At 39.0% G+C, this 13,922-nt stretch overlaps 2 protein-coding genes across 2 annotated transcripts in view; one reads left to right on the top strand and one right to left on the bottom strand.

The window, feature by feature from the left end:
• Nucleotides 1-3,264, top strand: part of si:ch211-198n5.11 (methylcrotonoyl-coenzyme A carboxylase 2) — an 8,321-nt gene extending 5,057 nt beyond the window's left edge. The window contains exons 8-12 of the mRNA XM_032527022.1: nt 416-507; nt 1,619-1,775; nt 2,022-2,144; nt 2,762-2,995; nt 3,085-3,264. Coding sequence (XP_032382913.1) covers nt 416-507; nt 1,619-1,775; nt 2,022-2,144; nt 2,762-2,995; nt 3,085-3,171 — 693 coding nt within the window. The 3' untranslated portion in view covers nt 3,172-3,264. The remainder of the gene's footprint in view (nt 1-415; nt 508-1,618; nt 1,776-2,021; nt 2,145-2,761; nt 2,996-3,084) is intronic.
• Nucleotides 3,265-4,109: 845 nt separating this feature from the next.
• LOC116696211 (retinal Mueller cells isomerohydrolase-like) overlaps nt 4,110-13,922 on the bottom strand; it is a 12,536-nt gene continuing 2,723 nt past the window's right edge. The window contains 14 exon segments of the mRNA XM_032527024.1: nt 4,110-4,596; nt 5,383-5,494; nt 5,891-5,985; nt 6,810-6,854; nt 6,857-6,892; nt 6,895-6,922; nt 7,572-7,701; nt 7,783-7,925; nt 9,508-9,640; nt 9,838-9,919; nt 10,033-10,180; nt 10,498-10,639; nt 12,071-12,178; nt 12,960-13,110. Of these exon segments, the coding sequence (XP_032382915.1) occupies nt 4,451-4,596; nt 5,383-5,494; nt 5,891-5,985; nt 6,810-6,854; nt 6,857-6,892; nt 6,895-6,922; nt 7,572-7,701; nt 7,783-7,925; nt 9,508-9,640; nt 9,838-9,919; nt 10,033-10,180; nt 10,498-10,639; nt 12,071-12,178; nt 12,960-13,110 (1,499 nt within the window). The 3' untranslated portion in view covers nt 4,110-4,450.

Here is a 13,922-nt window from a genome sequence, read left to right as displayed (position 1 = left end):
AGATTTGTGAACAATATTTGAGAGAAATAAGCTTTTTGTGCACATAAAAAAAGTCTTAGTTCTTTGAGTTCAGCTCATTAAAATGGGGGCCAAAAAACAAAAGTGGTGCATTTAGAATTTTGGTCAGTGTAGTTAGCATCGGGAGTAAATACATTCCCTCTGACGTAACAGCCAGGGTTTGAGCCAAACACTGCAGTTTATCCCAGTGGTTTAATGACATGTTCTCTGGCAAGTGCAGTGCAAAAACACGACAATGATTTTAGATTATCCCTTCAAAATTCATGGCAAATTATGTTGTTGGTTAGTATGTGGGGAAAAGTCAGTTTCATGTTATGGCAGTCATGTTCCTGTCTCACTGAATCCCGACTTAATAACACGCTGTGTGTTGTTTCTGACTGTCTGTCTGTCTGTCCAGGTTATTGGTCGGCTGACAGACGGGAGCCGCTTCCAGGAGTTTAAAGCTCTCTATGGAGCCACACTCATCACTGGCTTTGCAAAGATACATGGGTAAAAGATACAAACACACACAGATTTAGATAATGAGGCCAGGAATAACATACACTTTTCAGCTAACAAACTGTGAGTTAAAGTCTGCAAATATGTTGGAATAATGGTTATTAAATTATAATCATTTTCTAATTTCACAAGAATTAATCACTTAATAAAGGCATATATTACAAGGAGATTGTCAGCACGTCCTGTTGAATCTTCCCAATACAATCTCTCACTGACCAAACACAATAAACAGAAGATGTAATATTTTTTGAATGGTCCTACGGTTTGCCTTTATCCTGAAAAGGGTGTAAACACTTGCATAGTTTCCACTTCACACTTACAAACTCAGTGACCCCTCACCCATGAGGTTAGCAGCAGCCCTCAGTTACGTCTTGATTAGCAGATGTCAACAGACATCATACCAAAACAAATCTCAATCCCTTAAAAGTGACCAACTGCCACATAAGACTTAGTAGGAACACGTTCATCTGTTAACTGAACTAATCAGACTTGTATACACTTTTGTGTTGTTTCTAATGTGTGTGTCGAAGATGCTTGAAAAGCGGCCGAGCAGCAGGGCGTCGAGTCGCCCGCTCTTGATTTGCATAAAGTTGAATCCAGGCTACTTTATACCAATGAGGAGCAGGCAACTCGGTCAACTCGCCGCCTTTTAAAAAATGTAAGACATTTTTTAACTGACTGCAAAATGAAGACAGATTGAGCAACTATTACTCACATACAAGCCACCATTATCGTTGGTTTTGAAATCCTGGAGCAGACAGCCCCATGTGAAGCGTTTGACTCAGGCTGTAGCCTGTTTTCTTTGCTAGTCAGTGGACAGTGAAGAGAAATTCATAGTGGGAAGCCCACTAGCATGCAATGCTGGTAAGAGGGCCACAGTGGATGCCTCCTTAGCTGCAGGATAGCTTGAGCTGTTTTATTATAATATTTATTGTTTTTGAGTATATGTGAGTGTCTGTTTTCACATCTGTGTGTGTGTGTGTGTGTGTGTGTGTGTGTGTGTGTGTGTGTGTGTGTGTGTGTGTGTGTGTGTGTGTGTGTGTGTACTGTGTGTGTGTGTGTGTACTGTGTGTGTGTGTGTGTACTGTGTGTACTGTGTTAGACACTTAGTGGGAATAGTAGCCAATGACGGAGAGCTGTCCTGCCCGGCTGCACTCAAAGGAAGCCATTTTGTCCAGTTGTGTGACCAGAGAGACATCCCCCTTCTCTTCCTCCAGAACACAGCACCCACAACAGCTCTAACACTCTCCACAGCACAGGTATTTACTCTCAATATAAAACACACACAAACACTTTTTATTTTATGAAGTTATTATTAAGTCCATTTTGTACAGATATTCTGGGACATCAAAGATAGAGTATCTGAAGTAAAATAATTATTAATGATGCAAATACAGGTAAAGGCAGGATGTAGCAAGATAATCCTGGTCAGTTTGGGACTTTTTAATAAAATCCTTTTGTAGTTTCCTAGATGTATTTTCTCAGTTTGTTTCTCTTTCTTCTAGGCAGAGATGAACACTAACCATCTGAAGGCTCAGGGTTCAATGATGTCAGCAGTAGCTTGTGCCTCCGTCCCCAAAATCACAGTGGTGATTGGTGGTTGCCATGGTGCAGACAGCTTCGCCATGGTTAGTGTTTTACCTACCTTATCAATTTAAAGCTATAGTGTGGAACTATTTTATATCAATGAACATCTGTTACATTCAAGCCATGGCCAAATGATATTAATACATAGCTAATTAAGATTATCAGCTCCACTTTCTGTATTCCTCAGTCTTGCTATGTTTACAAAACAATAGATATTTACCTCTTCTATAGACTCCGTCATGCTTCTTCCGTGTCCTCCTTGATTTGCCGGGTTTAACACTTCTAGCAACCGCGTGGAGGAGGTGTGGGGCGATCCCTGAAGGCTTGCTGTGGACGCGCCGACAGTGCTGTTGTCATAACTTAGAATTCCTAATGGGGGTGACAGAATCTACGTAATATAGCTTTAAAAGTGGTATTATCCTGAATGCAGAAATGAATTGTCTTTGGGAACATCGAATGTGACCTAATACACTTCATGGTGTGATAGCATTGTTTTTGCAGAATCACTTGCAAAATATATTGAATGGATACCAATCTAGTTTTTTGTTACATTGGTTACAAACAACAAATTGTACACAATTCCTGTATCATTATACATTTTACTCTTGTAGGTTTATCCCACAGTCATTTAAATATTGTTTCCTTTTTTTTTCCTCAGTGTGGGCGGGCTTTTGACCCTAATTTCCTGTTCCTGTGGCCCAACGCCAGAGTGTCGATTACTGCTCCGGGTCACGCCGCCTCTCTGCTTCCCCCCAACAGCGAGCAGGAGGAAGAGAAGAAGACGCAGGAGGAGGACAAGTTAAATAGGAGACTGAGGGAGGAGAGCTCAGCTTTCTTCTCCTCCGCCAGGCTCTGGGACGATGGAGTCATTCTGCCTCAGGACACCAGGAAGGTAAAAAAAATAAGATTACAACTTTCCCTTTTTTTTCCCATTATGACGTTTTTTCTTTGTTTTTCACGCATATCTGTTTCTGTCTGCAGGTTCTAAGAGACTGCCTGGACATCATCAAACAGCAGCAGTATCAGATGTCCACAGAGAAGCTGCAGTCACCACTTCTACGCATGTAGAAGCTTCCGTTCTTTTCCTCTTCATGTCCTCTGGACACTACAAACATCTGTCCATCTTTGAGATTAAACTGCTGCTGAAGCCCATTGATCATCTTTTCCAATGTGTGTACTACAATAATCTGTGTCTGTATGTCGGGCCATGCTAACATTTTTGCATACAGTATAAATTAGTAGTTGTAGGTAACATGAATCATTCCAACAATCTCCTAATAAAAAGCATCGAGCAGTAGCTAACAGTCTGTATGCAGGGGAACATTAACTTAGATTTTTAATCAGTTTTACATTATGCTTGCCTTTATAATTAATCTATTTTATTAAAGGTCATATTATAGGTACATCGTACTGCATCTTTTAAAACCTGTCAACAATATTTTTCTATTTCAGTACTTCCCTGGTTATTTAAGACTATTTTGTTTTGATTAACCTAGGTCATACAATACAAATCACTTTAGTAAAATGTTTGTCTTCATAATTTGAATAACACAATTTAATTACGATCGCTGCACATACTGAATGTAAATGTTTCAGATGTACAGTGATATTAACAAGCAGATAGAAAGCTGATTGTATTGCCAGTCTTCTGATAAATGGTGGTAGAAACCTTCAAAGGTCGCACAAAATGCGATTACCTCATTAAACCTGCATTCATGTTTATTGTCCAAGGCAGCACAAGACACTAACACATGGACAGTTTTTAGGAGATACTGAGCCCCAGGTGGCTGCGTGTTTATAATTGAATGTTTGTCTCATTTTTGCACATAACAGAGTTGTCTTGGCATGTGTTTTAATTGTTTTTTTTTAATTGTTTTTCTGCTTTTCTAGGAGATGAAAGATTAAAATCTGCACTCCCAAAAGCAACTCGAATGAGCGTTTATGTAGCATTAATTTTACAGCACAACTGTAAACAGTTATCAGTACAAAATGTGAAATGATCATTGTCACGTAATTGTTTTTATTTCATTGAAACAAATATAAATGTGAATAGCTTTGTACAATACATGTTGCAGAAAAAACTTTATTTAATTCTTGCCCTCGCTTTAGCAGAAGGGTTTTACAAATATGCCGGTGCTATATTAATTATAAAATAAACCATTTTCAGTGGACTAAATGTGAATGGTGTTTTTAACAAAAGCATAGTAAACTCTCTGTACACAGGCACTGTTCTTATCCACCAGCTACAAGACGCTGTTCAATTGTCTGTCTATAAGAAGAAGTTGGCTGACAGGTGGCGTAGCCTATTTAAGGACGTGTCTCGGCTGGGTTGGGGTGAACGTGTGGATCATGGTTTGTACATGCCGTGCAAGGTCACGGGGATGATGGTGTTGACCTCGGCCCTGGCCAGCTCTGTCAATGTCACGGCATCCAGCACCAACAGGAAGCCTGGTCTCTCTGCACCCGGCTTCACCACGATGCTCAGCAGCACACCTGCAACACCCAGACAGATCAGATGGGATGGGTGTCTGTGTGTGTGTTTCAATCATAGACGTGATTATGATTAGGTATACATTAAAATGAATCTAAGAGTGAGTTTGATTTAGGATTATATTTAAAAATGTATCACGAACAGACAGGGACGATGCTAGGATCAGACCTGTAGGGTGGCTCAGCACCTAATGAGACACGGATACAGCGGCACAGGATAAAACCTGTTTTAAGGCCTTTGAACTTGAAACACCAAAATTGAAGTTTTTTATAATTATAATTTTTGGTTTGAGCCCCCCTAAAAATGGTCTAAAATTGCCCATGCGTACAGATTAGAATAGATGTTACCCTTTGGCTGTTCCAATTGTTTCTCAATTATTTGTTACATTGCAATATTTCCACTGCAATTTTTTAATCTTTGTGTTCTGTGCCCCCTGTGGGCCTAGGGCACCGGGGCAGTTGCCGAGTTGGTAATCCAGCTCTGGGTAATTTTTTTCTTTGTCAAAGTTAAATTATTATATTATTATTACAAATAAGTTGAACTACAAAATCATTTTAAAAGTCTGCTGTCATTTGTCTGTAAAATGTACAGGAAAAAAGAGACCATGACACAATATTTGAAACCCTTTCATTATAAGCCAAGTGACATTTTGTGTCTTGTCTTCTTCTAATTCTCCTAACATTTCAGGATATTTATGGCTAGGGCTATTAATACATTGAATGTGTGTGTGCGGATGTGTGTGTGTGTGTGAGCATGTGTTTAAAAGTTTAATTATGTGTGTGTTCTACCATGGTCCTCCTCTGTGGCTCCAGGTGTTGGCACAAACAGCGGTTCCGATGGGTAACTCTCTTCCTCCTGCCACACCCGGGTCTGTTTGGTCTGCACGTTCAGCTTGACTATCTACAGCAAGTCAGAATCAGAATCGAATCAGCTTTATTCGCCAGGTATGAGGACACCGAGGAATTTGTCTTTGCAGCATTGGTACACAACTATGTTACACACATATCAACCACCAACAGAAATATACACACTATATATACACAATATATACATACTCTAAACAGAAACAATATAGAGGCATGAGTGCAATGAAGGATCAATACAATTATTAAATGTGCGTAGTGCAAGGGTACTGGATAAAATAGTATTATGTTATTATATTACAATATGAACAGTATGAACAGTCAACAATGAACAAGCGAGAGCCTCCATCAACAACACCATCAGCATCTCTTTCTGGATTACTTCGGGCTGGGGAGACGAGCACAGACGCTGTCTTTGTCTCCTCCTCCTTACCCTGTCAGGGATGAAGTGGTTGAGTCCCAGACCGTAGGCAAAGGAATACTTCTTTCCACGACACAGAGAGTAGTTGATCTGGGGAAACTCAAAGGCTAAGAGAGAGAAACACAGCAAGACAGATATTATACAAAGCTATACAGTATAGGTATGTAATGAGAATCGGGCCAGTGGATTTTCCATAATTCAGCTGACAGACAGACGGACAAGCTGAGCCAAAAACATAACCTACAATAAAACACTGAAAGAGTGTTTATTTTTAAAAATAGTTATTAGAGGAAAGAAGAAAACATTAATATAACAGTGGATTCCTAACTTTAAAACGTGAATGTTTATGAGCATTATGACAAAATAAAAAAATTGGTTGTAAGCTTCAGCAAAAACAAGTAAGTTGGACCTCAGTTGTAAAGAATGGACCTTCAAGCTCAACTTAAAACCATCATACTGAAGTAAAATGTATAATTATTCTGCTTTGAGTTGATTGATTGTTCATACCATCTTGTTATTATATTATGGTGTAAGACTTACACCTTGTTGAATGTTGAATGTGTTTGAATGTGCCTGACCACAACCTGATTTAAGTTGTGATTTTTGTTTAAACAGTCAGAACATTTATATTTACATGTCATTATTATCCTCAGTTAGAATCTACCTGGGGTTTTTCCTCAAATTTCCCTGAGTCTAAGTTCTGTAGCGTTTGATTGGTTAGTTTAGCTACATGTGATTAAGCAAAACGGGGGAGTTTTGTGTTGTGGAGTGATGAAATGTGAAGAACTATAAAGTGCTGCTCAACAAAGTTATCTGTCTCCATCCAGTGTGTGTGTGTGTGTGTGCGTGTGTTGGCGTGTGTGTGTGTGTGGTGGTGTGTGTGTGGTGTGTGTGTGTGTGTGTGTGGTGTGTGTGTGTGTGTGTGTATTACCCTGTCTAGGTCCAGAAAAGAGGACTTCCGGTTCGAGCCAGATGGTCCATCTCTGTGAAGGACAGCTGTGCTTGTGGTGTAGGCAGAGACACCCGATTCTTTCCCTGCTCTTCCTGAGAACACACACACACACACACACACACACACACACACACACCACACACACACCCAACACACACACACACACACACACACACACACACAAACTCTGGGTTTGAGGGGTATTTTATACAGGAGTGTGAGAAAAGTGTGGTTTATGTGAAATGTCTGACTTGAGCGAATACTAATCCAAGAAAGGTTGCTCCTCAAAGTCAATGTAGCTTTAGTCTCAGTCTTTTAGCATTGTATTAGTCTGCTCCAGCAGTTGGTTTCAGTCGAATATTCTGTTGCTAGTAGCAACCGCTTACTGACATTTTGTCAGATGTTTGTCCAGGTAAATATCAACAGCCACATTGTATCTACTCCTCTAAGACTCTTGTTGGAACATTATCTGTAAATACAGTGCCTTTTTTTAAAATTACAGCTTGATTTAGTTGAATGTATGTGTTATGAGTAGTTTAGGCAGAGAGAATGACAGACATTTCAAAATAAAAGCTTGTAAAAGAATGCTATACAACCAATAAATAATTGAGTACATGAATACATGAACACATTAGTAATGTGTGTGTGTGTGTGTGTGTGTGTGTGTTGTCACATGTGTGTGTATTTATGTGTTGTGAGTGTGTTTGTAGCTTGGTGTTGTGGGTTTGTGCGCGCACTCACCCTGTGTATATCCAGCGGCAGTACGTATCGTCTGACCTCAGGCTGAGGCGCTCTCATCGCTGCTTTCTTCACTTCCTCCCACTCCTCCCTGATGTTGGCCAGGTACAGGTAGTTGTACACAAAGTCATGACTGGGGATAAACAGAGAGAGAAGTCAGGATGAGAGAATTATACTGTTCATAAAACACTCACACACACAAAGTCACACTCACCCTTTCCACGTGCAGAGGTCAACCACGATGAATCCCTGCTCCTCGTAGGTGTTGATATGGTGAAAGACGTTGAAAGCTGATGTTCTGAACTTGTGGCTGCTCAGGTAATCTGCTGGGTCCTTAGTGGCCAGGTGGAACCATGTCTGCAACACACCATACGGTATATGAACTGAGACGCACAGGCACAGTCACACATAATCAATCAAGCACTTCCCTTCCTGTCCCCAAAAACAGGTTAAAAAACTTTTCAAGATTCAAGGTTTTTATTTTGCCATTAGTGCATGAACCAAACAGTCCAGGCTCACTGAGTCAAGTAAAAGAGATTATACAAGGTAAATATATTTAAATAGAATAAGACAAAAAAATTGGATACTATAGAAAAGAGTGCAAAAAAGTATGCATACTGTAACTGGAGGATACATGTATGCGGGGGACATTGCATTTGTAACAAGAATAAATATTGTTGTATTTCACAGTAGAGTGAGATAGTGGGGATTTAAAATAGGGAAGGAGGCAGCCTGGGGCACAGATTAAAAGAAAATTTGAAAAATGAGTAAAAATGTGTTAAGACTCAAACATAAAGCCAATAATAAACTGTAAATTTTAAAAGTTACACTGATTGTTCCAAACAAACAACTTCAAATGTTCTAATATGACATTTAACAGCTGCTATTTTTAAGGTGTTTTAAGCTCCCAACATTGCCTTCCAGGCAGCGCTGCCTAGGTGGCACTAGGATTAGGCAATGGTTAGGGTAAACAAACTGTCAACAGTTGTTGTTTAGAAGTCAATTAAACACAACCACTAAGAGAAGCAAAACAACCACTGAGAGTCACAAAATGACCGCATAGAGACGCAAATTGACCACAAAGACAAGCAAAATGACCACAGAGACGTAATTACAACAAGCAGATGCAGGTGTTTTGCCCCTATGTAGGAGGGCTGGAGGGCCCTTTCCATCTGTGTCCGTGAGCCCATTGTCTTATAATGGATGCAGGCTATTTTTGATTTAAAAAATAGCTTGATGGTGTTTTAATCCCTCAACGTTGACTTCCAGGCAGCACTGCGACTGGTGACTTCAAGGCACCTAACCTTAACCCTAGCACTAACCCTAACCATTGCCTAATTCTAGTGCCATTCAGGTACCGCTGCCTAGAAAGCGACGTTGGGGCCGCCAAACATCTTTTATTCCTATTCTATGAATAGGCCATGATGTGTTTTAAATTATTTATGTTTATTCATTGTGTGGCACTTTTAAAACCTAGCACTTACTACTAATTTTTTAATGGTATGTGTACTTTTGTACCTTAAGCCAAGTAATTTGATAGTATTTTAGACCTTTTAAATTTTTAGTCGTTTTTAATATTAAAGAATATTCCTTTAATATTGGCAGAGATTGTTTTATATTGCGACTCCGGGGCATTTTTCATAATTTTATATTTTTTTTAAATTATTTAAATTGTTTATATTTTTGTTTTTCTAGGAGAGAGGCCGGGGCAGGGTGTGGAGGTGACCTTTTATTTTTGTTTGATTCTCCCACTGTCCGTCCTGTCCAGTGGCTCTTTTAACCTGCCTTTGATATTTGGCTTTCTTTTAACAGTCACTTCATACAGATCTGTCACTTCATACAGAACATCTGGTCCAGGGGGCCCAGGGTCTGTAATCCATCCATGACACTAACTAACTAGCTAATTTCCTCTAACCCACTGGCCCCGCCCCCGACCTACCCCCATAGTGTCGTTGGATTCAAAGCAGTCCATGTATGTGGCTCCTCTGACGCTCCAAGCCGACAGGAACTTGAGCAGGTTGATCTTCACCGGCTGCTCCACAAACACAAAATAATTGTCTGTCATACCGAAACTACAGAGAGACAATCAGAGAGAGAGATAGACAGATTCAGATCCAAAAGCAGCAGGGGCAACGTCTTGAGGGGGTCACGGAGACAACCTGTTTCTTTGGCCGGTTTGGGCAAAACAAATACAGACGTGAAGCTTAGAGTCAGTTGAATTCATTGTATTCCGTATTCATTGTGAGAAATGGAAGAACTACCTGGGTACCTGTGTACGTAGGAGGGTTTTAACCTCTCACTGCTGGGTATTTGAACAACAACCTGGGATTTCTCCAGTGGATCTGAACTGTCTGAAACACACAGTGCCAGTGTGTGATTGTAGTATTGTCTTGTGGGTGTGTCTGCATGTGATTAAGTCCAACTTAGTCTCATTAAATATCCCTCTCTAATATTCAGAACTCACCTTTCTCAGCCGGGGGGATCTTGATAATGCTGTAAGCCAGACTCATGTTCTTGCCAAAGCAGTTGCCAATGTTATAGACTGTACCATCTGAGTCAATGTGGGGGTGCGCAGTCACCCCATTCACTGAGACGTACTTACACAGGTCCACCTAATGTAAATACATGCACACAAGACAGAGAATGAACACAAGAAAGAATTAGACTGGTGGTGGATGGGTTTGCTAGTTGTCTTTGGTTGTGGATTATTTGAACAATATTTAATCTTCTTAATTTGGAAGATTAAATGAACAACATGCATTCATAACTACATATGTTTAATAAATAATAATTTACTCAAGTTGAGTTGTAATGCATTCAAAACGCACACCCTGGTACTAAAATAGACAAACAGGTTGCATTCTTCATCAGTGTAATCCTGTCTGCAAGTCCAAAGATTTGAGAAAATAAGGAACCAATCAGCTCTCACCCTCTTTAAAGTCTCCAGGGAATCAGGATCAACTTTGGTGATGTAATTGGTCTCTGTGACGGCGTAGAAGTCCTCACCGATTGGATAGACGTTCACCAAGCAGTTATCAGTCACCTCAATGCCTCTGAAGTAAGTAAAGAATCTACACACAAAAAAACCCAATGAGTATTACAATGTAATAATAATACAACAGAATATCAATACTTTGGTAAGGAAACCAAGAACAGCTTTGGTTGCAACTTCTTTTTATGCCGTTATCTTGAGATAATGAAATAATTAACCCATGATCTTGAGAAAATGAGACAACTAATCCATCATCAGAAGGCGTTATCAGGAGTAGCCAATGGACAGGAACACATCTGCTTTAAGTTGACCACTAAATGGAAGTCTATCCCTTACAATAATTATCCATAAGTTATTTAAATACCCTCAAATCAAATCACTAGGGAAAACATTCTTACAACAAATGGCAAAAGTTCCTAAAAAATTTCATACAGATTGGTTTAAAACTCCCAAACCCACCCCGCGGTGGTGTGTGTTCTCTATTTTTTGTGTGAAAAAAAGAATCCGGAGTTAATACACAGCCCTGGCTGTGTAAATGAAAAACAAACAGAAAGGAGTGCACGAGTCACAAAACACTGGTCCAGCCAATCTGCAACAGGCGCAGATATCTGATGGTAAGGGGGGAGGCGGGGGGTGAATTCATAAATATCAAAAATCTTTGCACATCATCGCTCACTGCACCTTTAAGAGGACAAGACGGCTGTTACCACACCACAACTTTCACTTTACGTCATAGAGATAGAAGGGGTGTGCAAAAAAAATGGATTCCCATTGGTATTGCGATTCAAGCTCTAAAGATTCAAAATCATTTTTTTGTTTTTTGTAGTGTGATGGCGTGTATACTATCACATTGGAAAAGTAAGTAAGTACATTTACAAACTGTGAATCGTTTTTGAATCAAAATTCCATTTTTAATCGACTCTTGAGCCTAAAATTCGATAAATGAAGTTGACATTTTTAAATAGCTTGTATTGTCCAACCAATAGTTTAAAAACCCAAATATAATGAGTTTAATATCTTCAAAAACCCCAAAAAACAACACAGCAAATATTTGAGAAACTGGAACGCATAAAACGTTGGTGGTTAAAAAAATGCATTTAACCAGTCGACACTTTTGTTGCCCCATCTTAATGTTTTTTTTTTTTTTTCAAAGTTCTTTTTTTCATTTTCTTCAAATTTTGTTTCCTTTTTCAATATTTGTATAGCTTTTCCAGATATTTTGTTCATTTTTGTTGACGCCAACTTTTTGACGTTTTCTTCAAGTGTTTTGTTTGTTATAGTTTTTATCGTTATTTTTATCGTTTCTTTTCAACATTTCTTTACCGTTTCCTCAAGGTTTTGTCACTTTTCTTAACATTTGGTTGCTTTTTTTTGACATTTTCGACATTTCGGCTTCCCATATTTCTAATGTGAATTTGACCCAAGGACAACATGAGGGTTAACAATTCACAATCATCAAAATACTATTGATGTTAATCACAGCACCTACAATATTGGGATTTGGGGTTACCTGGAAAAGATGTTTTTGCAGGGGTCTGGGTAGGCTGCTGTTCCAAACTCAGTGATGACTATCCTGTTCTCTGTCATGGCGCGAACGTACGCATCCGTCCTGATGAACCTGAGCAGAGAGATGTCATAAATCACGCGTCTGAGTCCCAGATCCATAAATCACAAGATATTTACAGTTTATAGTGGAGGTCTGATTGTTTTTGTCTCTTCCCTTGCAACATTCCTGTTTGGATTCATTTGCTGTCAGCTCTTTTTCCTTGGCTGCACTGATACACTGCATACCTCTCTGCGCTAACAGAAATCACATGCCATCAAATATCTACATCTGGTTTGGAAAAAGTGCTAAACAACAGGATTGCTTATTCGTAGTGAATAGAAAATAAAGGTTAAGAAATCCTTCAAAACTTCCTGGACCCACACCTTCACACATCCAAAACCAAACAGTAGCTTAAGTGCTTTAAGATAAGATAAGATAAGATACGATAAGATAAGATAAGATACGATAAGATAAGATACGATATACTATATTAATCCCCCATTGGGGAAATTCCTGTGCTACAGCAGCTCAAAGAAGAAAAAAATGTGCACACAACAAAACAACACAAATACACATTAAGTAAACATAAGGGGGGAAAAAAACGTATAGTATAAGATATAGAAAAAATAGAATTAGTTATAATAATAATAGTAATGAAATATATTTACACAATAAACACCCTTGTAAAAACATAGAGTATATAAACACACATATACATGAAAATGAAATATTGCACAATTGGAGGTAACAAAGTAAATATATAAATATGCATAGTGCAGAATATTGTCCAGTGATGGCTCATATTGCAAAAACAGCCAGAAACAGAAAGAGACAAACACGTGTGTATTCTTACTTCCTGTAGTAGGTCACCTGACCGTCCTTCAGGTCAAACTTGTGCATGAGAGCCTGTCCATCGAACAGGTGGTAGAAAGGTTCATCTCCCACCTCGAAAAGACCTGGACCCAACCTGAGAAGACTGCCGCCCAGCCATGAAGGTATCACACCTACAGACACACACACACACACACACACACACACACACACACACACACACACACACACACGTTTGTGGTACACAAGGTACATAATTACAAGGATAGAGAGAAAACACACGCTACAAATAACAAATGGTCGGTCAATATTACAATCACCGACTGTATTTAACCTGTGTTTTAATGTTTTTTTGTTTGCTGTTGCCATGGTCTAAAATCATCTGGCCAAAGGACTACGGTTGGAAATTAGCCGACTGGTTAACACTGGCACATTTACAGCAATGCTGATTAATGTGTGCTGTCCTTTATGAATACAAATACAATTTAAAATAAATCTTTGGACTAAATGTGGTGGAAATGCAACCCAAAACAGAAAGAGCATGACAGGTTTTTTGCAACAAAAATAATAAAATAAAATGTGTACATTTGATATCAATTAAAATAATTTAAACAATCAATACATAGTCCATCCCAATACTAGCCATAATAGGACAAACAAGACAAAACTTGTTAATTAGTGAGATTTAAAGGGTTCTGGTTGGTAGATATTCTTTTTATTCTTGGACAGAGGAAGGCTATATGCAATATCGTGTAGTCTATAGATACATTTTGATAGCTGGCAACCAAAAATTGTGACCTTATAATATTCAGATCTGACAGATATGATAGCAGAAACGTCAGTGTAAACCTCGCGTGACAATCTTTGAGCACTTTTTATAGAATGTATACTGAAGGGTCACAAATTCCACAAATCACAACTAAAATTACATTATATTACATGTCATTTAACTGATGCCACGGCTGTAGTCAAGTCCACCTTTGTC

The sequence above is a fragment of the Etheostoma spectabile genome, chromosome 9, assembly GCF_008692095.1.
Source record: "Etheostoma spectabile isolate EspeVRDwgs_2016 chromosome 9, UIUC_Espe_1.0, whole genome shotgun sequence".
Classification (NCBI taxonomy): domain Eukaryota; kingdom Metazoa; phylum Chordata; class Actinopteri; order Perciformes; family Percidae; genus Etheostoma; species Etheostoma spectabile.
This window is presented reverse-complemented; position numbering and strand designations above follow the sequence as displayed.